Source organism: Epinephelus moara, chromosome 8 (assembly GCF_006386435.1).
Source record: "Epinephelus moara isolate mb chromosome 8, YSFRI_EMoa_1.0, whole genome shotgun sequence".
Taxonomy (NCBI): Eukaryota; Metazoa; Chordata; class Actinopteri; order Perciformes; family Serranidae; genus Epinephelus; species Epinephelus moara.
Window position 1 is genome coordinate 34,611,526 of NC_065513.1, and position 26,263 is coordinate 34,637,788.

The window sequence follows — 26,263 nt, forward strand, 5'->3', positions numbered from 1 at the left end:
AGTGAACTGAACTAGCAAATGCCTAAGAGCCTCTGAATGAACTCTGAGAGAATATAAGTCTAATGACCCTTAGAGCAGAGGTTTACAGCACAACTCTGGGCTAAAAAACAGACAAAAGAGACAATAGGTTTCCACCCATAACCTGGATTACCAACTTTACTGTCATTTGTTTGACATGAATGCTTCAGCTGCATTGGGAAATCTGTGTAATGACCACAGATATGTAAGAGACCGCAGCATACAAAGGAAAGCTTGTCTGAACGTCTGAAACGATGACGGATGATTCGACCAGAGACGACACTGATGCAACAGACATGCAAAGCAGTGACTGATGGGACTTGTGCATCAGATAGCTGAGGCTCATACTGACTAAGTTTAACTGCTTCGAAAATCGAAAGGTAAATAGCAGCCTGCAGGAAAATAATGGCGACACACTGTGATGTTAATCCTACAACAATGTCAGACCCTGATGATAAAACACCTGCCAAACAGTCAGGATGTTACGCGTTGCCGTGTCTGAGTTCAGAGGTTAAATATTAATTAAGTGAGTGAAGGGTCTCAGAGAAAAATTAGGCCAACATTCACGCACATGACAGTTTTTTTCCTCATGGTTAATATATAGGTATGAACAAAGACACACTGGACTGCGCAGCCTATAGTAATTCACTGTGTATCTAAATCTGAAAACATGCCATCACTGCATTGGCTGGAGATATGAAGGGCGGGAATCTTGCCTAACTGGAACTTGTCATGATGGCTGATTACCTGCTAGTAGAACAAGGAAACCTGCATGCAGGCGGGAAAATAATAATTACAATCGACTGTTCATTGCTGTTCATTTCCAACTACTGATAAAAGGTTTAAAGTATGCAGCACAGTCACTCCATAGAGCAACATAAAAGCCAATCACCACTACTTCCAACATCTATCTATGTTTTGTATCTTGGTCACAATCACTATGTGCCTACGAGACAGAAGTAGCTGCACTGGTTATGTTTGCAGTAAATCTTATTTAAACACTCAATTGTAATTGTTCATCTCATTTATAGACTAAATATCAGTAATGCCACTCACAATATAATTCCCACAGCACCACAAACCACAGCCGCCAAAATGAATATAAAGCTGATCAAAATCCATCTTAAGCATTTCAATAAATTCCGATATATTAACCTTCATGAAAGTAAGATTTATTGCAAGGGTGGTATATTAGTCTCAGAGCATAGGTGCACAATTTTCCATGTGAAGTTTATAATAAAAACACTTGATTTGAATAACCTCTTATTAGCGTAAGACACACCTCTGAATACATTTTTGCACAGAGCGAGGACTGGGGATGTTATCCTCCATCAGTTACATTTAAAACACATTAGAAAGAAATCTTTAATGATCATTACAAACACGGATAATGATTACAGCAAGCAAAACCTGTTTCAATATTCATATGGGCACCTGACTACTGTTTTTAGACAGACTTGAAATTTTCTATTTAAACTGTTTTAGTAATTTTTTAATCAAATTAGTTTTAGCTAAATGTACCTAATAAACTGGCAACTCCATGAACATTCCTACAACTATTCCCAAACTTTACATCTGCAGTAAACCTAGGCCTTTGCAATATATATATATCGATATTAAATCGATATAGTGATATGAGACTAGACATTAACTTTTTGGATATCTTAAGTGCTGTCTATTGCTGGTTTTCACGTCTCCGTTAGAGTAAAGTGATGTAATTTTCTGCTTATTAGACTGTTCTATTATTTGCTTTTACCCACTTGGTCATTATTTCCACCTAACTGATTCATCAAAAATCTCATTGTGCAAATATTTTGTGAAAGCACAAATAATCAACTACACATCGTCAGAATATCAATATCGAGGTATTTAGTCAAAAGTATTGTGATATTTGATTTTCTTCATATCGCCTAGTCCTAAGTAATTTCATAGAAAACAAATTTTTTTTTATAAAAATCTCTCCTCTTGATGTACATGACCTATCTGTGTCCAGTAAAAGAAATTAGACTTTGATATCAGCTACGCAACCGAAGATAAGCAGTGTTAGTACTAGGGTTTTTGAGGTTGCCGGTTCTGCAGCCACAAGGAAATTGCTCCTTAAAGAATTGTCCTGTAATCTATACAACTCATCTCAGCCCTAAAATATATTCAACTTACGACTACTGCAAGCAAGACAGGAAAATCTGGCCTAAAGGCCCAGTTACTAATGCTGATACCATCTTAGCAGGGAGTGTGAGTGACTGGCAGTGCAGATCAGTATTTTCCATGCTCTGAGTACAGTCTAACAAATATAGCCTAATCCTCAGTGCCTGTCACTCAGCCTGATTTGGGTTCAATCTACTGGCCAACCGACAAGAATGAAAGGATCTGGTGAGTCAGTGAGTGAGGCTTCAGTTGCCAAGTGTCATGGGGGAATTAGTGTTGGCCCGAGTGCACACATACATAAATATTTCTTTCTCCTTCTCTTTTCCTGTCAATGTTTCGCCACGGAAGCTCTACACAATCTGCAGATGGGGGGTATAAACACATGGTTGCAACAAAAACATCTGAAATAACAATGAGAATATGAGGAAAATATGCAGCAGATAGTGCTATCTAAGGTTATAAAAACTCTGTGTGGTCACAAATGTGCTATCAGTCAAATCTTTAATGGTACTATAGATATACAGATAATTATTTAGTGAGTCAGTAATATAACCGCCTGTAAATCTCAACACGGAAGCATACTTAGCATTTGTGTAACGTGAATGTAAATGTAATAACTTACCAATGCCATAGGCTTTGGCAAACAGCCACCGCAGGTTGGCAGCTATCTTTGCTCTGGCCGAGTCGTACATCTCCAATGGTACGACTTCCATTGTGCCTTCTGCAGCCCCAGCCAAATCCACTTTTCTTCTGGTACTGTCCCCGCCAGCACACAAATCAACATCCATCCTTAAAAAAACAAAAAGCAATAATAGCATGATGTTAGAGTTACAATTACACTGAACATACTGCTGAGTAACGATACCTAAATAACAGGACACGAGCCATCCACAATATGCCAAGTTGCAAGTCACACTGGCATGACTTGTGTAAGTGGCTGGATGCCCTATCAGTGTGATTCCTCAATGAATAATTAAACAACATCCTCCTCTGGTGTTTGTTGATTATTAAGGAAAGTACTGTTTTGGGTGTCGCTGTTAATCTTCCCTTTGGAAGTCAATTAGGCTTAAATCTGGTGGTTGAGGGAGAAGTACCAAAGTAGCATCCTCGCAGGCGTGATCACATTCATTATGTCGAATGCTTGATGACAGAGAGAAGCCAGTGTCTTTGCAGTATCTGGTACTTAAATAAACCTACACTGAGTCCTACGGTGACTGGAAACAGTGCTAAACATAAGATTAAACTGTCTAGTCATGATGTATATTTAGGAAAGCACAAATGTACTGTACTAGTCCACAAGCGCAGAGCAAAAGTTATCTGATGGTGGTCAGTAACTTCTTTCCTACACCCAGTAAATGACCACATTAGTTGCTTGATTCAAACCAAAGTAGCATCCTTGCAGGCGTGATCACATTCATTATGTTGAATGCTTGATGACAGAGGGAGACAGTGTCTTTGCAGTATCTGGTGCTTATATGAACCTACAGTGAGTCCTACAGTTGCTGGAAACAGTGCTCAACATAAGATTGAAACTGTCTGGTTATTATGTGCAAAGCAAAAGGTATCCAATGTTGGTCAATAACTTATTCCTACTCCCAGTAAATGATCACATTAGTTTCTTTAATCAAAACGTATTGCAGAAAGCACATTGTGACCATTAAAAACTGAGAAATCTAACTGATTGTTGGTAAAGCTAACTTCTCACCTCAAGTCCTGCGACATGAAGACATCACAGCTAAAGATTGAGTTTTCTGTGTCATGTCTATTCTAACCCTAGATTAATTTGGGTCATATTTTTGTTTTGATTATTAGTCATCTCTCATTTGAAACATTTTGTAACTGTATTCCTAAAAGTGCTCTGCAATCAAAAGTGATTAATACCATTAAAGGACCATCTGCAGCAAGTCCTGCAGACTTATGTTTCTAATCAATGCCTAAATGAAACTCAGAGCACTTTCACTTTCAATTGCCCCTTCAGGCTGATGCCTGGCTTAGACATTTCCATTGCACTATTACAGTAGCCACTTTCTTAGGCGTGAACAGACAGACTTTGTTAATGAAAATGAATTAAATTAGGCCTAATGTCAGAACAGCAGCATTGTTTCTTGCACTATAGGATGGCAGATTTGAGGAAAAACAAGTGCATATAGCTGCCTTCAAATACTTTCATGCGAAGGTAATTTCTTTCGCCAGAAAACTCAAGTTAACCTCAGTAAAGTTAATGTTATATGAGCTGTAGTATTAACTCAACGTTACCTTACCAGCTCACCATTATGTTGCCATTAACGGCCCAATGCTGGCTTGATGAACAAACTAGATAATTGCTAATTAATTAGATTAGCTATAATTATAGCGTTACTATGCTGATGCTATGATAACCAAATGAACGTGGGAACAACCGTTAGGTGACAGGGCACAGATTTGCCTAACATTAGGTTAGCTAAGCGGCCATGCATGCAAATGTACAGCAGCTAACTGCCCCGCTAACCGTTAGCTTGCTAGTGTGTACTGTAACGTTAACAGGAGCAGCGCTGTATTCATCGGCCCCGTGAATGACGTTAGCTCACTGGCAAGACATTACCTTGAAAGGTGTGGTGTGTCTCCAAGTCACCCTTCAGTTCCGTCGGGGTAAACAATTATCCAAGGACCTGCCTCGCTTTACAGTGGCCTGCTGTGTGGAAAATACCCCAGCCGCAGCGGCGCATCGTAGCCAGCTAATAATGCTAGCAGGGGAGGCGAGTCTGGACGGTCTCCTCCCAGCAACAAGACCCGATTCGCGGCCTGTGTGACAACCGCTCCGCGGTAGGCTTTCAGCTCAAACAGACGCCAGGCAGAAAAGGGGGGCTGTCCGGTGAAGAAACACGACGTACGGACACTGTTCCGTTTAAAAGTCTATCTCTGTACCAGACGCCTCATGTTAGTTAACACGTAAACACATATCTAAGTGGCTCGCGCTGAGCAGCGAGAACCGGCGGTGTGTTCGCGCTCTGCCCATAGAAATGTAATTACCATCCCAGCCGTCGTAAAGGCAACGACTGCGCATGCGTGATTACCTTCCAGCCCGCTACTAGTAATACTAGTAATAACTGTCAATAATATATCATCCGTAACTGGCTCTCCTAGTTATGCTTCATTCATTCATTAAATCACTTGACTCAGATTATCAATTTGCTGTGATTTATCTACATTTGTTGTAACCACAAAACCCAAAATACCCGAAATATTTGTGTAAAAAGTTAACTAATACATCTACCATACCCAGTTCTTCCTTCTTAAATTATATCTTTATTTCAGAATAAACATATCACAATATTTGTCCACATTTTTATTCATGTAGTCCTGTGTTGTCCCTGTGACATTGACAAATGTTGCTATCTAGTGGTGAAACATTTTATTACAACTTGAATGTTTCAGTGGTTTTCTTCGAAGTATGAGTACCAACATTAATTTATGTGCAGTCAAAATATAAATAAATAACTTGGTATTCTAATTACTATAGATTAAATTGTGACATTTAAACAAAATTACAAATATTAAGAATATAAATTAAAGTGTGCTCTAGTAATCTTTTTCAGAGGACTGCTGTATAATTAAGAAAATGAGGCCTCCAGTGTATTGCATTAACATCACAATTGAAATAGGCATTTTCAAGTTAAATTCATTTATAAATGACTTGTGAGCATTTTTGTTTTTGTTACAGTTATCACTAGGCAAAGCAAAGCAGGTTTATATATATATAGCATATTTCAGCAGCAAGGCAATTCAACATGCTTTACATAAAACTTCTAAAGCATTTTGACAAAGTGCAAAATAAGCACATAATAAAATAACATTTAAATGCAATTAAATATGACATTAAAGAGCTAGGGAATAGGAAAAAAAAAACAAAGTTACAGTGCAATGTAAGAAATAAATATTTGATTAAATGAACTCAGTTCAATAGAACTTTATTTATCCCAAAGGAAATTATTGTGCCAGAGAATGCTTCAAATTACAGTTACACTAAATAAAGTAAACACAATTTTAACTATTCACAACCAGTACCAACCAGACAACCAGTGGGTTCCCCGGGTCAGGGTCATTCACTGGGCCCAGATTTAGAACACTAGAGTATTAAATATCTAAAAATATACAAATATACAAGATAGCAGCAAAGAGAAAAGTCTTTAGCCTTGATTTAAAAGAGCTGAGAGTTGCAGCAGACCTGCAGTTTTCTGGGAGTTTGTTCCAGTTGTATGCTGCATGAAAACTAAAGGCTGCTGCCCAATGTTTAGTCTTCACTCTGGGGACACAACGCACACCTGTCCCAGATGTCCCAAATGATTAGAGGTCACTATTGTTCTGTAGCAGAAGATCCGGGGCCAGTTGCACCAAACACTGTAAGTAAATATTTTCTTAAAGTCCTAGTTAAGGTTTCCTCAAAATAAAACACCCTTAAGTCTTCTCCCTTAGGTTTTCTTTAAATGCTCACTTAAGTATTCATGGTTTTCTCCTGGTCTTGGTCCTATACTTAAGGAATCCCTGGACCGTTGCACAATAGACCTTATAATAGACCATAATCTTTTCCTCCTCTGACCAATATGGTTTTCTCATCTTCTTTTCTTCTGCAGTTTTTTCCACTATCTAACTATAACACAACTTTGTGAGATGATAACAGGCATCACAAGTGTGAGTCCAAGCAAACAAACAATTTCCATCAAAAATCTCTTTCAACGCATTAAATGAGTTACTGTTTGAGAATGTAATTTAATTTTGGTCAGATCCTAAAAGGAAACCAAGAGCACTGCAGAGGTAGAAATTATTTTAAAATTTATATAGACTGCACATGGTCACAAACTAATAATTGCTATATGTTTCACAGACGGAGGAATCTGAGAGATTTGAGAAATCAGCTGGTCTTCAGGAAGCCCCAGAGGAGGAGAAAAGAGCCACAGCTGCTCTTGAAGAGGCCTTGAAGAAGGAAAATACAGCCAGAGCTCAGCAGAAAAGAAACCCTCAAGAAAAAGACACTCTTACAAAGGCTCTGAGGAAGGAGCAAGCTGAAAAAAACAGCCTCAGTATTGAGACAGAGCTCATGAAGGCACAAGTGGCTGATCTAATGAAGTCAAAGAGGGAGCAGCAGCAGAGCAAAGCAAAGCTCAAAAGAAATAATCAGCCAAATGGCCGCTGAGCTTGAAGAGGACAAGAGGGAGATTGAGGAGCTCAGGAACGATCTGGAGGCATCCTCTTGTCAGCAGGAAAAAGAAAAAGCAGAGCTGGAAGTCAAGGCTCTAAGGGAAAGCTGGAAAAGGGCGATGAAATTCAAACCCTACACTTCAATCTCCTGAATCTTCAAAACGACATTGACGTCAAGGGCAACATTGTTTCCTCACTTCAAGAGGAAGTGAACCAGTGGGCCGAAGAACAGGACTGTCTGACTCATGAGAACCAAGAACTTGCTTCTGAGAACAAAAGGCTGCAGGGTGAACTTAAGGCTGCTCTCTATGCTTGATCAAAAGCAGCTTCAGGAAGATCGAGAAGCTCACAGCAAACTCGAGGAGTGTATCGAAAGATCCAGATCCAAGAGGAAGAGCTCTCAGAGAAGACTCTGGCTTTAGAGAGGAGCCAGATCGCTGAAAAGTTCTCAAGGTCGTCCCTCAAGAATGAGAGAGAGAGAGTGCTTTGAGCAGATGGTTTTAGAGAAGCAGTCTGCATTCTAAATTCACCGTCATGGAGAAAGAATATGACAGAGTGAAATCTAAACACTGTTGTCTCTCTGAGCACTTTGATGTCAAAGAAAGACGATACCATCTCTGAGAATCAGTTCACTATCTCTAAGCTTCAGTGCATTGTGGACAGTTTCAAAGCACTGGAGTCAGAGAGCAAGACGAGACAGGCAGAATTTGAAGAGGCCTTATAACAGGACAAGACAAGAAACTTGGAGTTGCAACAGAGACTTGATCAAATCACCTTTGCTCTTGAAAAAGAAAAAAACTAGATGTAAGAAGCACCGCGTCGAGCTCAAGGAAGCTTCAACCCAGCAGATTAAAACACTGAAGGAAAAGCAGACATTGGCCGTGGCTCTGCAGAAAGCTCAGGACGACTACTGCAGGCTTCGGGAACAACAGCTTGCAGAATCAAACTTCCAGCTCAGACACGTCTGGGACGCCGAGCTCAGACTCAACCAGCAGGAAACTGCCCTGGATGAGAGCACAAAGGCATATTGAAATTAATTCTGATTATCTAGACCTGCTGAAAACTCACAGTGCCCTCCAAATCAAATATGAGAGACTCAGTTATGCACAAGGAAACCCACAACCAGACTTCAGCCCACCTCAGTTCACAGTTAAACTCTAATTTTTCTGCACATACGACATCTATACATGCTCATCTGTCTGTCCGAGGAGAGGGATCCTTCTTCTGTTGCGCTTCCTAAGGGTTTTTTTTTTTCACTTTTTTTTCCCCGTTAAAGGATCTTTTGGGGGGAGTTTTACCTCATCTGAGTCGAAGGCCTAAGGACAGAGGGTGTCATATGCCGTTCAGATTGTAAATTTGTGACTTGAGATACTGGGCTATATTAAAAATATGACTTAACTGTGAAGACTCTCAATCATACAGATGACAGGAGATCTAAAAGCTGTTTTTGGACAACACTCACTCAAGAGATTTAATCAGTTTTACAGACAGATCGTGGACTCCAGGAGTGTAAATATAGCCAATGCAGGCAGTGTGGTTTGCTTTAAGGGCCTGTGAGGTGGAGAGAGTGGGCCCTCAAACAATGTGTTCCATGGAGAATGGGCCCTTGTGAGTGCTTACGACCTTTTTAATATGCCTGTTTTCAAAGAAGAAAACAGACATCATAAAATAAAATGAAATAAAATAAAACAAAATAAAATGAAATAAAATAGAATAAAATAAATTAAATAAGATAAAATTAAATTAAATGTAATTAATTTTTTACTATTTTTTCTGTAAAACAGTCATTAGCAACTATTAAAAAATTATACACTCATTCTATAAATCAACTATTAAAATTGTTAAATAACTTTTTTTTTTCTTGGCTATTTTTTTGTTATATACAGATATGCAGTGATGATTGCTGGATAATATGTATGTTGATGTTATCCAAAGTCAGGTCTCTGATCATGTGACTCCAAAACAATTTAACTTTACATCATCCTTTGAATGTAATATTTTATTTATTATTGTATGTCGTACGTAAGCAATGTGTCGGTTAGTCAATCAAATGCTGAATATATACTGAAAAAAAGTCCTCTTATTTGAATCAGTCATTCCAAAACAAAGTGCAGCAAGATGACTATGAAAATGAGAAAGGTGTAACTGACACCACTAGGTCCTTTTAGTAGCTTTTCTGGAGCTTTTACTCATGTCACATGAGCTTTTTTAGCAGGGGGAGGTTTTTGCTCACTTAAAGGATTTCTCATCAGTGTTGGCTTTAATGATTTCTCTATCAGCAACCTGCAACCTGCAGCCTAGTGGCAATTCTCACACACTTCACATTGTTTCTTCGCAGTATTTTTCTTACTGTGGCATATCAAAATGTTTTCTATAAGCCTTCATAGGTTCCAAAATTGCATCCATGCTATTACTAAAATTTCCCATCAACCTGACACTCCAAGAGGAACAAATTAAATACTACATATGCATGCAAAAAATACATTCATTCACTCACTTCTATACATGGAGCCTCCTGTTTCCTGACTGATTATTCACTCAAAGAAAAACACAGAGCCCAAAGCATACAGCCACAAAAAATAACTTTAATGCAATAGTGATTTAAATGCCAGTAGCCATGAGGCTGTCTGAATGAACAGACTGTGAGAGTATATTGCATAGGTTGTTAATCGGGGACAGTCCTGCATGGAAGCTGAGTGAAAATAAAAACCTGTGACTCCAACACTCCTTCGGTGTCCCAAAGCAATAAAGTCCGTTTTGTTCATTTTCTGTTCCTGTTGACCATTTTTGAAAGACGTCTGCATGTCCTGCGGATCTTTAAACGTACAATCTCCCAGAGTTTGTTTCATGATATTACGGGAGAGTTTCTGATGCAAACTAATGCAAAGCATGGAGGTGGTGAGAGAGCTGGTCACTGTGGCCGTGGTGAAGGTCCACTGCAGTGCAGAAAGTGTGCAGAGAGGCTTCCAGAGGCGCGTGTAGAAATCCTTCTTCATCATTCAGACATGCTGCACTACTTTAACTCACACTGTGACCTGCCAGTCCGTAAGCACATTTTACAATGGTTTGTAAAAACAACATTTGAATCATTTAATTTTTTTTCACATTTGTAGATTAGCTTCGAGGTTTGCTAAAAATGTTATAAATAAGAACAAGTTCCTAGTTTGGCTTTGATATAAATAATGTAATAATACATAGTTCAAACAGACACTTCTCTCTAAAAACATTTAAATATTTTCAAATATTGCATTTACGAAACCATGTCCTGTAGTGCTCTTATTCATAAAGATCTAGACAGATTAGTTAAAGCCATTTTCAAATGCCAAACTAGACGGGGGTGAGCAGAGGTTTGCCGTAACGACAAGTTTAGAAAAACAATCTCAGCCTCCCTGAGCAGAAAGTCACATCAATACCACATTTTTTTTAAATATTGAATAAAAACACTCAAAAGCTTGGCAAAACACACCACCCTCCATTTTGTGTTTTAGCTCTCGGTACAACCAGGAGAGGCTACGCTCGCCTTCTTGTAGCTGGAGATTTTAAGTACTCAATGCAAAGGCTAATATCGTAGAACACACTACCCATTGCAGTTCACACATCTCTAACACTCAAATCAAATATATTTCTTTACAGGTCAACAGAAGTCCTTGCTATTGCACAGAAATACAGGATTTTTTTTTTTAAATGGGTACAACTAATGACAAGGCAGGTTATATAGTGACATTTTGGTTTGGTTTGACAGCATAAATGTTCACTGCTCTCAAAAGGGAAAAAAAAAAGTAAACCAAAAGACCAACACTGGTTGCGCCTAAAATTCTATTATTTCTTTGTGAAGATGCTCGCACTTCCGCAGCATGAAGTGAGCAACTTTATCATTCAAAAATTAAAGGTTAAAAAAAGGCAAACCCCTTTTGATTAGGCTCAGCTTCGTTTAACATCCCACTACAGCCTTTTTGAGACATAACCCTTCTTTAAACTCCCTCAGTGCTGCAGTGAGTGATATCCATAGAGGTGAACAAGTGCTAAATGAGCGCAACATGATAATATGACATTCAAGAGCACATCGACAATAAACACACAGGCCTAATATATAATTTTCTTGTAAAAACATGACTAAGACACAAACAGTTTAGTGTACAGCTTTTGTCTAAAAGGCAAGAAAGTCAAATAAATATCCTTGAAGAAGCTTTTACGCTTTGAACTGAGAGGCGCTCGGGTGACTTACAGTGACCTCGCAGGCGTGAACGGAGAGAGAGGTAATGTGTCCGTGAGGCCGTTTTCAACGAGCCAAACAAACACTCGACTTTGACCACCGGCCTCTCAATTAAAAGCGGTCACTCTGATAAAAACAAGACCAAGGGGGAAGAGAAACAGAACGTGATACCGACAGAAATCATCCACACATTCACCACAGATGAAACGTAACAATTTAAAGAGACAGACAAAACTGTAATTGATATTTAAATATTGCAAAACATACAAAAACAGTTTTCTTTGAAGTGTAAACATTAAATCGATGTCTGATGTCATTTCTGCACATGGAGAAATTATATAAAATAAATCATGTCTGTCATGACTATAAATTGTTCTCGTTAAAATGTAAAAACAACATACTAAATCTCATTTTTATTATTATTACTGTAATAATGTTTATGTTAACATTTGTTTCGTATAAGTGTTTTTACTGTACTGTTATAAATAGTTATATGTGTAACATCTTAATTCATACTCTGACTCCTCCAGCTTTGTCTTTACAAGGCAAAAACAATACTTGTGTCTCTGCCACACTCAGATACACGCACACACACATCCATACACACACACCCCAATATGGTCGCACACACACACAAGCTGCCACAGTCACACGGGGATCACCAGGAGGCTCTATGTGCGATTGAGGGTCTGGAAGATTCTGGATATTTGGAGCATGACTGGGCCGGTCTCGGGGTCGTTCATCCACTGGGTGCTGTTCAGAGGATTCTCAAGCATGTCTTCAAACGCTGCGTACACACACAAAGCACACTGGTAAGAAATATATTCAACAAAATCCAGCTGTCTTTAAAAATTCTTTATAATAAAATGTAAAAACAATCTCTTCTCCTAGATCCCTTGTGAAGGTCGTCTAGGTGGTATGAAGGTAATGATTTTGTGATGGTGAACTGATATTAGCATGAACTCAAACTATTAAATCCATCTGTTGATTACAAACTCTTAGAGGCTATCTCTGGTATTTTTTAACCTGGACCCTTGTTTCCATGTAGTTATGTCTAAGGGTGCTTTCAGACCTCGAGTTGTCTCGCTTTGGTCTGAATCAGGGACTAATTTGTCACAAAGTTGTATAATAGCCTAGAGTTGGTTCATGTTCTCACGGCAGCATTTACAAGCGGACCAGATCAAATGCCTTGCACGAGAAAGCTGCTCTTGATTGGTCAGAATTTCCATGTGGGAAAAATCCAGGAAGTAAACAAACATTGATGAGCTACGGACAAGCAGTTTGGAGATATTTTGTGGTGTCAATTATGTGGTCTTGGACGTTTGAATCTGGGGCGCCGTCAGCCATTAGGTGTGCAGTTGTGCTGCTACCCACTCCCCCCTCAGATCTCCGCAAGTGTTGTGAGGACTCTAAAACTTCACCAGTGCCTCCCTCAGCATGAGGGCGAGTAGATAATGGCTGAATTTTCATTTTTGGGTGCACTATCTCTTTAAGTGAGTGTGACAACAAACCAAACTAGAGCTGAAATGCAACCGTGCATCTTTTTTTTAAACATTGGTCAGAACCAAATGAACTGCACTGCACATGTGAAAGCGCTGTCAGATGTCACACTGTTAAACATCCTCATTCTGTAAAGCTTGTTGCATTTACTGAAAAAGCACTACCACACAACAGAGTGAAAGTTTTTGACATTATTTAGATCAGAATTTTCCTCTGAAGTGTGATTCACTTGATTTTTTGTTTGTTATCAAAGTCACCAACTATCCTGTCATGTCCACTAAATTTGATCAGACTGTACCTAGCAGGGTCTTGGGATTAGTTAGACCCAACTGGACCACTGGATTCTCCAGAATGGCTTGAAACAACGGGCTGTTGGTGTCGATGCCTTTGTCTAGATCCTCTGGAGAAGGTTTCCTATCACCCAGCAGCCACTCACACTGCAGGACAGAAACACACAGGGAGAAACAAAAATAAAGAGCTATTTTTCAAATCTGGTACTGCTGTATTTTTTCAGCCCTAGCTCTGCATGTAAACACCACGGACATGGATGTGTAAACCTACCGCAGCATCCTGTTGGTTATTATTCACCCTCAGAGCATCAACCACCTCCTTTTCATCAAACCCCATCTCCATCAATGCAATGACAGCCTGCAGAGACAAAGAAAGTGAATCATGACGTGTTCAGTTTAATATCTCTCGGTCTAATAAATACAGCATATACAGTCACACTTCTGAGGAGCTCAGCAGGTGTCTTTGGGGAAAAAACATTTCAGCACAGTGGAAGAAGTGACTGAGTGTTCCAACCATCAAAATGGGAGTAGGAGGAAGAGTTTTGTTGGGTGATGGCGTTTTAATAACTTTTCTATTTTTGGAGATAGTAATAATTTTGCCTTGGATAACAGAGGTACATTAAGCTCTGCAGTTAGGGAAATGAGAAGACTCTGAATGCAATCAAAGTGATATAAAAACACCTAAAACAACTAACACTGTATATCCATGAGTGCAGATTTCATTATTCTCTGTTCACAGAGCTAACAGGCTGCCTCCGTTCATCAATTCCAGTCCTATATACTGTATGTTTTATGATACCATTATAGGCTGAGCAGTCTGACAGTTATCACAGCTGTGTCTGGCATCTGGCAAAATAAATTTATGATCCTGGAGCAGAAGTGAGGCTGTCTTGCATCTTCCATCTTTCTACAAAATACAGAGTAATGGAAAGCTCTGAAATGAGTTGTATAACAGTAATATTCATAAAGCCACCCACTCTTGAGTCCGGTCTGAACTCCCGTTTCCTGCGGATCCTCTTGAAGATCTCTGTGAGCTCGTCCTGCCTGCTGCTCTCTTCTGTGCTCGATTGGCTAGAGAGGCTGCGGAGGAGGTTAGGACCAGAGGCTGAGGCTGAGGCTGAGGCTGAGGCTGAGGCAGAGGCAGAGGCAGAGGCTGAGGCTGAAGCTGAGGCGGAAGCTGAGGCAGAGGCAGAGGCTGAGGCTGAGGGGCCCGGTGTGGCAGCAGCTGTGGCTCCTGCTGCCCCAGAGGAGTCCTGGCCAGGTATGGGTGCGTCTACAGTGGGGTCATCTACATGCTCGATAAGCCACTCCATTGCCTGGGTCACCGACATGCTGCAGAAAGAAAGAATGAGATGAGAAAGGTTTGTTTTCTAAATCACTTTTACTCATTTTCAATTGTGAGTGAGTTGTAATTTAACCGACTCAGACTTACTGGTTCAATCTAAGAGCTTTGATGGCTCTGCTCTCGGGGAAACCCATCTCAGTGAGCTGCTGAAGGGCTGTTTCATCCACCCGGTCCTCTTCATCTTCATCCAACATCGCTATGAAACGCAGAAACACAAAGAGATCAGAGAATTGAAACTGGGGAGTTGGGGAATATGTGTGTCTACAACAATAAACATCGGGATCTATTCTTCCAGCAACAATACATACTGAAATATGTACTCTAATGAGGTTCACTGCGTTTAGCTTGACGGCAAAAACTTCAACAGTACAAAAAGACAAAACAGAAATATCTTATATCTCACCTGTCAGAGCTTTAAATTAAAATACACTTAATCAGTTTATACAAGTAGCTCAGTGGTTTGCACTGTTGCTTCAGAGCCGCCAGCTGTAACCTTTCTGTGTGGAGTTTGCATGTTATCCCCCACCTCTGTGTTGGTAAACTCTGGGTGCTCAGGTTTCTGCCCATATGTCAACTTAAAACCCTGTGCTGCCCTTAGAGGTCAATGTGTTCATGTTGTAACACACTGCAGACTTGTCCAGGGTGAGCTGAGGTTGGTTACAGCCCCTCACGATCCATCATAGCATGAGACGCCTAGAGCATTACTGAATTTTTGTCATATTTTAGCAGAAAAAAAAGCTTGCTTCCCTGGCTTGTAAAGTTTTGTAAGGTATTTTTAGCTTTACCATTGGCCTTTTTGAAAAGTTCAACAGCATCAGGGTTCAAGGCGAGAAGCTTCTGGGCGACTTCAATGAGAGAAACCAGGATTTTTCTTAGCTCCGTCTGAAACTGGAACAACACAAACACACACACACACACACACACACACACAAACTTAAACTGTGAGTCTTATTCATAGAATCTGCATGTTAGGTTTCTTTAATCTAAATCCATTCCACCAAGAGCCTTACATCTCTGATGTTATGCTGGGTAACAGTGCGGTCAGTGTGGCGTGTGGACAGGTTGGCGGTGGCTTTCAGAATTGCGTCTTTGTCTGGAGCCTTGTTATCTTGTTTCTTCTGTGACAACCACGATGAACGACAAAAGGACATAATTAAAAGCAGGCAAAATAAAGACGCTACATTTCTCATGCTGTCTGGCTGCAAGCTTACCTTTTCCTCTGAACTAACGTCTAGCATCTTTGGAGGGGTCGGTGGCGGCCTTTTCTTTATGAGCAGCAAAACCTCTACAACGTATATGAAACATGGTCAGCTCAAGGAATACAGTGTAGGATGATCATAATCCCGGAACTTTAAATAGAGTGTTACATACCTTTATCTTTCAGATTTTCATCAGCGACTGTTTTAGTGTCGGTGAGGACTCTCTCTGTAGCAGCATGTATGAGTTTATGGTGGGTAAGTGTTTTGGGGTCTTCTAGACTTCCGTGCACATACTGTAAAGCAAGCACATTATGAAGCATCTCAGAAATAAACAGCAAGCAGGAGGGGCTCTTGTTATTGTCAAGTAATCTGTCATTTTTTTTCCTATTTACTTAAGTCATATTTTTGTCATATTTGCCAGAACTGTCACAATCCACACAACCCGTGAAAAAAAATTGCATTCTTCCGCCTCCTCTTAACGGCATTTGCAAAAATCCACTGTAATTGAACGAAAACAACCAATCAGAGCCGAGGAGTCTCTAACACAGCTGTCAATCACTGCTCTTGAACTGCAGCCAAACCGTCAAACTAGGCAGCGCTGATCAAACATGAATCAAGATTCTGTAACTGTATTGCCTATTTCTCATCCCAAGTGTTTTCAAAAACATATTTTAGTGTACTGTTTAGCTGTAAAATGAGAAAGATTGTGACCCACCAGCCAATTACAGCTAAACAATACACTAAAATATGTTTCTGAAAACATCTGAGGGGATATGTAGGCGTTGCAGTGATGCACTAATTTGACAGTGATTGACATGATTGACAGCTGCATTAGAGACTCCTTGGCGCCGACTGGTTGTTTTCCTTCTAAGAGATTCTAGTAAATGCCATCAGTATGACTATGATGAGGCAGAGGAGCATGACTGTCTGTCTCATGCACTACTGTGTGGATGTAGTGACAGTTTCAACAAATAGAAAATGTTAGAAAAAAGTGACAACTACGAATTGTGTTTTTTGTTTCATCAACAGTGCAAAAGCTGAAAAGACTCAATTCACAATTAGCCTATTTAAACGAAAAGTATGTCTGGCACTTTTACTTTACAAATAGTTTGAATGATTTATTAGTTATTTATATTGTTGTCAATGGATTCTCCATAAATTAGGCTATTCGATTCACAGGAAATGTATCCACAACAATTTTAATAATCGATTTACTAGAATACTTATAGAATAAAGATAAAATACAAAAAGATACNATATATATATCAGAATTTAGACACAAATATACACTTATGCTATTTAAAGTACCTTTAAAAATAATTCCTCGCAGTCTCAGGTTAGGTTTTCAAATGTTTTGTTTCGTCTGACCAAAAGATACTTAATTTACAATCATATGATAAAGAGAAAATACTGACAGAGGGGGAATTTTTCTCTTTTTCTTTCTTGATGTTTGACATCAACAGTAAATCAATTATTAAAATTGTTGTGGATACATTTCCTGCTGTGAATCGAATAGCCTAATTTATGGAGAATCCATTGACAACAATATAAATAACTAATAAATCATTCAAACTATTTGCAAAGTAAAATATATATATATATATATATATATATATATATATATGTATATGTATGTATCTTTTTGTATTTTATCTTTATTCTATAAGTATTATATTGCCATTCAACTTGCTTTTCTATCTCTGCTATTTGAGCTGCTGTAACATGTGAATTTCCCCGGTGTGTGGGATCAATAGTTTTATCTTATCTCATCTCTTATTTGTGACAAGTTGTTTTCATTATTTTCTGACAGGCTATACTATGATTTAATCCACTGGCTGTTTCAACACTGAACCTATAAAGGTAGATAAAATAAAAGTATGACAGTATATGTCTGAACATAAATATCAGCCCTTATCATGATGACCTGGCCAATATGATGCTGCAACATATAATATGTCACTGAATCTGCACCTTCCCCAAGTAAACATGAGACGTTAACAGAGACCACCACTTGAGGTTATGCTATAGAGGCCATAGAAGGAGAAGTGAGATGAGCTGTGTAATAATAGACGAGCAGTAAAGCAACATGCCTGTCAGACTAGCCACTGGGAGCTGAGAAAGGGGCAGAGTCGGACAGTTAGCTAGCTAGCTAGCTTGAGAGGGGCAGCCAGCCTGCTAAATTATAAATAGCAAGGTCTACCCAGTTACTATAAATACAAAGCCAGTGACACTGACACTGGCAGTTTACACAGAGGGCATGTTAGGCTGCAAGCACCCCAGGCAAAGGAGTGACAGGACAAAAAAATGCAACAAGGGAGACACAAACAAGCCAAAAACCTACATGTTTCAAGCACTTCTCCTTCAGTTTCTCAACAGTGGTGTCTTCCGTGACCTCCTCCAACCACTCCGTGCCGTCCATGGTGCAGATGTGTATTTTCAACACTTTCCCTGCGAATATTTTCTCCTCCTGGACGAACATAGCTGCAGCCTTGAGAGTAAAGAGTACCAGTCCAGTGACGTTAGCTAGCAGCAGTTGCTATGTGCTCCTGGCAAGCTAGCGTGCTAACGTTAGCACCCAGCTAGCCGTCGTTCTGTAAATCCGCCGACAACAGAGCGAGAGAAGGCGCCGATTAGCTGAGGGCCATCTTCGGTTTCCTCTGCCGGTTTTCGGTGCGGTGGCAACCGATTAGGGTGCTCCGTGACCACCAAGTTGTTTATATTCCCAGCGAACACACAAGCAGCCAGCCAGCAAGTACCCTATTTTTACTGTAATGTTTGAACTTTGAACTTCAACGGTGCTACTACCGGTGCATCCTGGGAGCTGTAGTTCTCTTGAGTCACAAGCTGCCCCATGGATACAATCAGCTTGGTTCAGAAAACTCAACACATGAGAAAAGTTTGCCTTCAGGGTTTTCAACCAGAAATACTTTTCTGGCCAAAATAATCTTTTTATTTTAATCCAAACATTTATTTTTCACTGCCAACATCTAAAATATTCCCTAAGCCTGCAATAAACAGTCTAGAAAAAGCCTGCAAGTTCCCCACACACTCCAGGCTTACTGTGTGTCAACTGCTGTCATGACAAGGACCCTTATCAATTAATCTGACAAGTTTTTTCTCCAATAATGGATTAACAATTTGATCTAAAAATGTCAGAAAACAGTTAAAATGCCTGTCACAGTTTCCTAAAGCATAAGATGTCATCTTCAAATGTCTTGTTCGGTCTGAGCCGCAGTTCAAAACCCCACAATATTCAGCTTACAGTGATATTAAAGAGAGATACACAGAAAATCCTCACAACTGAGACACTGGAGAAAGAGATTTTTGGCACACTTAACTGTAAATCCTGCCTTTTTTTAGGTGACATGTTGAAGAAGGTCTCAAATTACACACCTTCATTGTTTCAATTTACATTTTGCAAAGTTTTTGTGTTTTATCAAATGACCACATAGCAAACGTGGGGCCAAGAATGATTCTGTCTTTACTGAATTATAATAAGAAATAAATGAAATGAAATAAATTAAATATTATGGTGTTTTAATTGCATTTAAATATCCTTTTTTAATGTGTTTGTTTTACACTTTGTCTTGATGCTTTTGATGTTTTATTTAAAGCACTTAGAGCACCTTAGAAAAACTGAACACAAAGCACAAAAACATTTAGGAACTCAGCAGTGGCGTAAGGTAGTTACAACGGGCCCAGGTGCATGCTATTATGACAGGCCCTAGGGGATATTAATTACTTGTTATGCACCTTAACTACCTACTGTATAATCTTATCGTCACAAATCAAATAGAGACTTGACACTGGATAACACCAACATATACATCAACCAGAAATCATCATCGCTTCTATGTATAGGACAAAAACACCATAGATAGTAGTGGATTACTCTTTTAACTACATAGATTTTTATACCTTATTTATAGTTGATGTAGAGTAAGTATATATTTTATACTTTCCTACTGGCTATTTTACCAAAAAAACAAGATGGAGATGGATTTGCTTTTTCAATTGCATATAAAGCACATGTCACCATTTTAATTAAATGAGTATTTCTTAACACAGGCATATTTCTAAGGTGGTAAGGGCCCATTTTGTGCCTAACATATTGTCTGAGGGCCCGCTCTCTATGGGCCCTCTCACCCCATCATGATCCCCAGTGCAACTGCCCTGACTGCACTGTCTATATTTAGGGCCCTGGAACTGAGAATGGGCATTACTTGGGACCCAGTCAATCATTTTTTGCGCTTAGCTCTGCAAGAGGGTTAATTTGGCAGTGGCAATTAGTCATGCAAATATTTCTTTATTAAGTTGTGTTTCGATAATATACTCAAAGTGCAGAAACAGAGCAGCTGGACCTTCAATTTAGTGTGAAATTTAAAGCTAAAAATTGCCACCACTAGAGGGAGACACACTCAGTCAAATATGTGTACTTGGCCCCTTCATGCAAAAATGTTAAATGATGTGCTGCAGTGAGAAGAGAGAGGTCACTTTTATTTTAAATGTAAAAAAATCTAATGACATAAATTATTAATTGCTGCTCAGCACTATCTTACACATGCACTGTGGTTAATGTGCTATGGTTACTCATATAACCTCTCGTTTCGCACAGCTTTTATTGAAGGTATTGAGCTTTAGAGATCTTGTAAAGTAATTCAACCCAAAAAAGACAGTTCTCATAAGTTCAAGACACATAAGTGCCCTTTATTATAACAAGAAACATTTTTACAGATTGAAAAAGAAAAGGGGAAATACATTTCTTGCAAATTATAACTTTATAAGAGGAAGGAAACATATTGCAGATATCACAATTTCACTACAGCCTAATGTTTTTTTGTTTTAAATTATAACATTTTGCAACCAGGGAGTGTCTCACAAAATATTGAAGCAGAGACATCTGAGAATGTAGCCAACAGTTGTAACAAAAACATTTCATAATATGCACAAATGGTTGCCTCGGTGGATGTTTATGCGTTACAGAACAGTAAATAAATATGAATTTATAAAACCTCAATATTTATGTATTTTAAATTTTTATGAGAAAAATGTCTCCTAGCAATATATCGTATCTATTTGTATATAGTTCAAATTTATTTATGCATAAGGGACAGTAAAATACAAAATATATATTCTGTTCTGTTTGACATTTTAGAGGCCGTTGACTGGTGCGAGACCTATCAAAAGTTGCATGCTTAAGACATCAGATTTCTTAAACAAAATCTTGCTTACAAGGGAAAAGCGTAATGTATTTACAAAAGGAAGAACACAGCCATAGGCTCAAACTAATAGGAGGGAGAGGGGAAACTGAACTTTCCTTTTCCCTCTGGACAACAACATACACTGTGGCCGACGGGCCAGTTCTCAAACACCAACAGATACTCAAGCCTGTCTTAACCGCCAATCTCCAAGATGGCTGCATACTGTACAACATATCACATCTCCACCACATCTCTACGTATGAATGCGATCAAATCGAGACGCACAACATCGTGTTGTTCCGTTGATTCAAGAAATGTACACAACTGTAGAGAGTGTAACTAAGAATCACATGATATTTTAAAAAAGGGGAAATTGTGAAAACATACAGGACACGTGTTCTGTAACGTCCACAATTTATCATCGACTGACTAGAATATTTCCCACACTTAGAACAAATTGAAATAACACTGAAACTTAAAGTGTGCTATATAAAATGCCCCATAATCACGAGTTTATTTATAAACAAGATTATACAAAAACAAAAATATAAACAAAGATTGAGAAATCATATGAAAAAAAGGCAAAGACTAAAAGTCCTTAAGGAAATAAATACCCAGTGTGTATGCTGCGGCTTCACTGCAGAGAGGAAATGCTAAAAGAAAAGAGTCTCTCTAAAGGACTGTTTCTGTCCTGCGTACGACCCAGCACCTTGGATCTGGAATTTCTGTAAGCAGGCAATGCGTATAAATAAGGCATTAATAAATAAAAAGAAATGAATGAAACACAGGTGTTGCTGTTAGTATAAAAGCATATAAAAAAACGTCCTATTAAATCATGTTTACAGCTTTGCCCTTTTTCTTTTTTTTCCACAAAGAGTGCCTTTTTTTATAAAAAAATATACAGCAGCTCATCTGGGTGTAAAGATACAAGCTTTTTATTTGAACTGTTCGGGTATATGTCCAATCTGAGACTGCATGCTTGTCGGTGGACTTGAAATGCCCTCGGACCAGTCGGACATGTTGGAATGAGGAGATGAACTTGACCACTGATCGGGGGAGCCGGGGGATGGGGTCAGAAAGGGGTGGTCAGGGACCTGGACCTGATGGTTTGGGGTGTTGTCCATGGGGCCTGAATAGCTGTGCTGGGAGGGTGGGGTGAGAAACTGGGTGCTGGGCATTGACTGGCTGATGGAGGAGGGCATGATCTGGGTCTCCTGCGGCAGGATGGTGTGGATGGGCATGCTGGAGTTTCCTGTGCCCTGCTGGAGCTCCGGGGAACTGAGCTCCCCGCTGATGAAGTTCTGGCTGTTGGTTGAATTTGAGTTCTGGTGCTGCAGCTGGATGCTCTGTTGTTGCTGCTGCTGCTGTTGGAGCTGCTGTAGATTCTGCATCTGCTGCATCTGCTGAGCCTGCTGCTGCATGATGTGAGGCTGCGGACCCAGCCTGGTGCTCTGGATCCCCTGGTAGGTTATCATCTGAGACAGGCTGGTGGTGGGGTGGCCATTGTGGAGGGAGGTCATCAACCCGTGCTGCCCTCCCGGGTGCAGGCCTCCCTGACCACCAGCAGCTCCTCTCATGGGGTTGAACTGGCCTGGCTGGCTCAGGTTGCCGTGCATCCTGGACAGCCAATCACACTGGCCGTTTATGGTGCCCTGGCCACCTGAGCCAGACACGGGCAGATGAGTGAGACGGGGAGGCAGCGGGTCAAACTGCATCCGAGCCAGCTCCTGCTTGTTTGGCATCACCATGTGATTGACAGATAGGTGTGGGTCAGACATACCCTGCAGGTGGTTTAGGGATACAGATGGTGACTGCTGGAAAGGTGAGGTCATCATGGGTGGCGAGGCCACATCAGAGACATAGCCATGTGGAGACTCCAACGAGTCAACTGGTGACAACACAGCTGAGCTGTCCAGGAGGTTCCCAGACTTCCCATCCTGTGAATTCTTCTTCTTCACCTTCATATCTTTGCCCTCCTTGCAGCCGATGCCCTTGGCGCTGGGCTTGCGTGCCTTCTTGCCCTGGCCTTGACCTTGGGGCTGAGGCTGCTTCATGCCGCCCAAGTAGCTGTTGGGCGAGCAGAGAGGGGGAGACAAAGTGGTGCTGAGTGACCCTCCATGCATGTGAGGACTCCGTACCAGGTTGTAATCATCCATCAGCCGCACAATATCGTGATGCATCCTCTCCTGTGCAATGTCTCTGGGTAGCCGGTCCATATGGTCGGTTATTTCTCTGTTGGCAAAGTGGTCCAGTAAGACCTTGGCTGTCTCGTAGCTTCCTTCCCTGGCAGCCAAGAATAGAGGGGTTTCCTCCTGAGGCAGACAGAAAGGAGACAATGCGTTAAGAGATTCGCAGAGAGCCGGGGAATGTTGTTTCGGAAAGATGTTTCACTATTGTTTTAAAGAACTAAGAGCAGGAAGAGAGAGACAGATCACTTTTTACCTTGTTGTTTTGCATGTCCTTGTTGGCACCGTTCTTGAGAAGCACAATTGCAGCCTCTACGTTATTTACTGCTGCGGCCCAGTGTAGGGCTGATTTACCTGAAGAGACAAAAAAAGGTTTAGATCTATAATGTTCTTTTGATGCTCTCCAATGATTAACTACATTTATCACTAAAGTGCATTGATTTTTAGGCTCATATAAGCAGCATGAAACAGAGAGGCGTTACCGAAATCATCGATTGCATTGACGTCAGCGTGACAGTTTATGAGCTCCTCCACCATGCCCTCCACAGCCAGCCTGGCAGCCAAGATCAGGGGTGTAGTGCCATCGTGCATGCGGGAATCCAAGTCTGTGGCGCGGTTCCTTATCAGGATCTATAGAGACGTACAAGGGGTCACTCCTTTAGAGCTAAACGTGATTCCATTGACTCAAATATTCTAATAAATGTACAATTTAATAATTCTAACCTCTGGTAAATCTGGGCTTCAACACTATACAGATTATTTGACAGCTCTACCTTTTAGGGCTGCAACTAATGATTGACCAATTTATCATTTAGTCTACAAAGTGTCCAAAAATAGTAAAATATATTTAACTAACAGAAATATAAAGCAAAGAAAAGGAGCACATCTTTGCATTTAAGAAGCTGGAAACAGCTAATGTTTGATGACTGTGATAAAGCTTAACATCCTTTATATTTCAGCGCTCGTACTTTAACTAAACCAACTAGGAAATTATTCATAGTTAGATTTGGCACATGAGAACCCACCTGGAACACCCCCTGAGCATCAGCTGCCACAGCAGCATGCAGAGGCGTCCTGCCCATGTTGTCCTGGATGTTGGCGTCAGCGCTAGCCTCCAGCAGGCGTTTGGCAGCGTCAGAGCGGGCATATCGGGCGGCCAGGTGAAGAGCGGTTTCACCTGTGCGGTCAGTCTGGTTGTGAAGGTTAGCACCCTGGTAGATGAAGTCATTTATCACGTTGGCTGAGGCGTCCTCCTCTTCCTCGCTATTGCCTGTTTCTAAACCTCCCCCGCTGCAGGATGCAATCATCAGCGGAGTAAATCCATCTGGACAGAGACAGGAGAAGGAGAGAGGGGTGTATGAAAGACTTGTGGGTAACAAACTGCATGGTCAGCACAGCACAGGCCCAGTAACTGCCACAGGAGTCCACACTTCAAAGCAGCAGGGAGATCAAAACAAAGCAACAAACAAATCGAATGTGGATTTGACACTTTTGCCTGAGTTGAATCATCACAGCTCTCTCCCTTCGATAACGGATTCTGATCAAGGCCCCGGCACAGGAGAAGCTTCAGAAGGAAAAGTGAAGCTAGGGGGATAGAGGCCGGGGCTTGCTAAAGCTAGGCTGCCGCAAAAACGAAGCATTAATATCTAACTGTGAGAGGCAGCTCAGTCAGTCGACTTGAATAGGTTTTCTCCTCTTCAAAAGGATAGCAAGCCCCAGATCTCGCAGATTTGGTCGATTCAAGTGCATCGATCCACGACGGGGGAAAAAAAGTGTGCTCCCAAGTTGTTAACCCTGTTACTTTGATTTTTCATAGCTTTTCTTCGGGGAATTTGGCACTTACTACAAAATTGGGTTTTTGCATTTGATGCCTTCATTGGTTTTTGTAATGTGGAATAGAAAGAAAAAAAAGAAACGCAGAGGCCCATTACTGGTCAAATGATTAATCTGATCAGGAATCAGTGTTTTCCCCCAGGCGCCTAGCTTCCAGCCGGCTGCTTTGAAGAAGATCCTTTACCCTGAGGACATGGGGCTTTAGCTACTCCTACATGCACGATTACACACACACACACACAAACGCACACACTAGAAATGTGAAACGTTCGCTCAGTAAAGGCATGAATCAATCCGAACGCACACACATATAGAAAATGTGTGAATCAAGTCACACACAAATAGAAATACTGAGTTGAGTTATGAGTCAATCTGCTAAATCTTTTTGTAGGTTTGTGTCTTCCTTTGACCCCTCCTCACAAGTTTATTCCTCCATGCATTTAAGTTGTTAGCAGTATCAAAATGTAATTTTTCCTTATCAAATTGTTCAGTTTGAAGTATTTCAGAGGTCTAAAGAGACAAAACTATCCATTACATCCCAAGAAAAAAGCAACAATGAGAAAAACGTAACAAATAACAGCTAATTTTGTGTAACAGAACAATATTTTTTACTTTTTTATACCTGTAATCATCTAAGAAAAGTAATAATTTCATCCAAAAAGTTGATTCCATACATAGTTTTCCACACAATTTGAGCTAACAACTACATTTTACGTTATCATCTGTCGTCTTATCTCTAAAATCCTGTAATATGTGATGTTTTTTACCAAGTCAAATAAACCAAAATTAGTCCCACATCCACTAATTCTGTCCACATGCATTGGCACAGATCTCCCTACCATTTTCTTAACTGTAAGTATAAAAGTTAGTCACCCACCTGGTCCTCGGACATTGACGTCCATGCAGTCATTCTCAATTTCACCCTGAGGGGGTGTGGGAGCGATGGAGGGGATGCGCAGGTCAGCAGCATCCAGATGCTGCTGCGTCCACTGGCGGTGGTCCGTCTGGTCATCCACCTCCAGTATAGCCTGCTCGTCAAACTGCTAGTACAGGGACAATAAGAGGTTAGGCAACTGAACACCAGCATGAGCGTTTAAATTAAATCACAATATAACGAAAACAATTTTAATTGTAAATAGATGAAAAAATTATTAAAAA

At 40.3% G+C, this 26,263-nt stretch overlaps 3 protein-coding genes across 5 annotated transcripts in view; all 3 read right to left on the bottom strand.

Annotated features, from left to right (window-relative positions):
* camsap1b (calmodulin regulated spectrin-associated protein 1b) overlaps nucleotides 1–5,167 on the bottom strand; it is a 34,711-nt gene extending 29,544 nt beyond the window's left edge. For both annotated transcript variants that reach the window (XM_050051015.1, XM_050051014.1), the window contains exons 1-2: nucleotides 4,745–5,167; nucleotides 2,786–2,952 (exon numbers count right to left, since the gene is read on the bottom strand). In XM_050051015.1, coding sequence (XP_049906972.1) covers nucleotides 2,786–2,951 — 166 coding nt within the window. In that variant the 5' untranslated portion in view covers nucleotide 2,952; nucleotides 4,745–5,167. The remainder of the gene's footprint in view (nucleotides 1–2,785; nucleotides 2,953–4,744) is intronic.
* Nucleotides 5,168–9,903: 4,736 nt separating this feature from the next.
* On the bottom strand, nucleotides 9,904–18,667 carry ubac1 (UBA domain containing 1). Its single transcript, XM_050051718.1, has 10 exons — nucleotides 18,227–18,667; nucleotides 16,058–16,178; nucleotides 15,898–15,971; nucleotides 15,697–15,804; nucleotides 15,472–15,574; nucleotides 14,774–14,882; nucleotides 14,319–14,673; nucleotides 13,613–13,699; nucleotides 13,350–13,488; nucleotides 9,904–12,338 (listed from the first exon to the last, which is right to left on the bottom strand). Exons 1-10 carry the CDS (start codon nucleotides 18,362–18,364, stop codon nucleotides 12,223–12,225), a joined length of 1,350 nt encoding a protein of 449 aa, XP_049907675.1. The 5' UTR covers nucleotides 18,365–18,667; the 3' UTR covers nucleotides 9,904–12,222.
* A 1,900-nt stretch (nucleotides 18,668–20,567) lies between these two features.
* The window catches only part of LOC126394847 (neurogenic locus notch homolog protein 1-like), a 52,349-nt gene continuing 46,653 nt past the window's right edge, over nucleotides 20,568–26,263 (bottom strand). The window contains exons 30-34 of one of the 2 annotated variants that reach the window (XM_050051965.1): nucleotides 25,983–26,145; nucleotides 24,298–24,596; nucleotides 23,755–23,902; nucleotides 23,529–23,626; nucleotides 20,568–23,398 (exon numbers count right to left, since the gene is read on the bottom strand). In XM_050051965.1, the coding sequence (XP_049907922.1) occupies nucleotides 22,022–23,398; nucleotides 23,529–23,626; nucleotides 23,755–23,902; nucleotides 24,298–24,596; nucleotides 25,983–26,145 (2,085 nt within the window). In that variant the 3' untranslated portion in view covers nucleotides 20,568–22,021. Of the gene's footprint in view, nucleotides 23,399–23,528; nucleotides 23,627–23,754; nucleotides 23,903–24,297; nucleotides 24,597–25,982; nucleotides 26,149–26,263 lie in introns of both variants that reach the window. The other variant, XM_050051964.1, reaches the window with a different exon arrangement.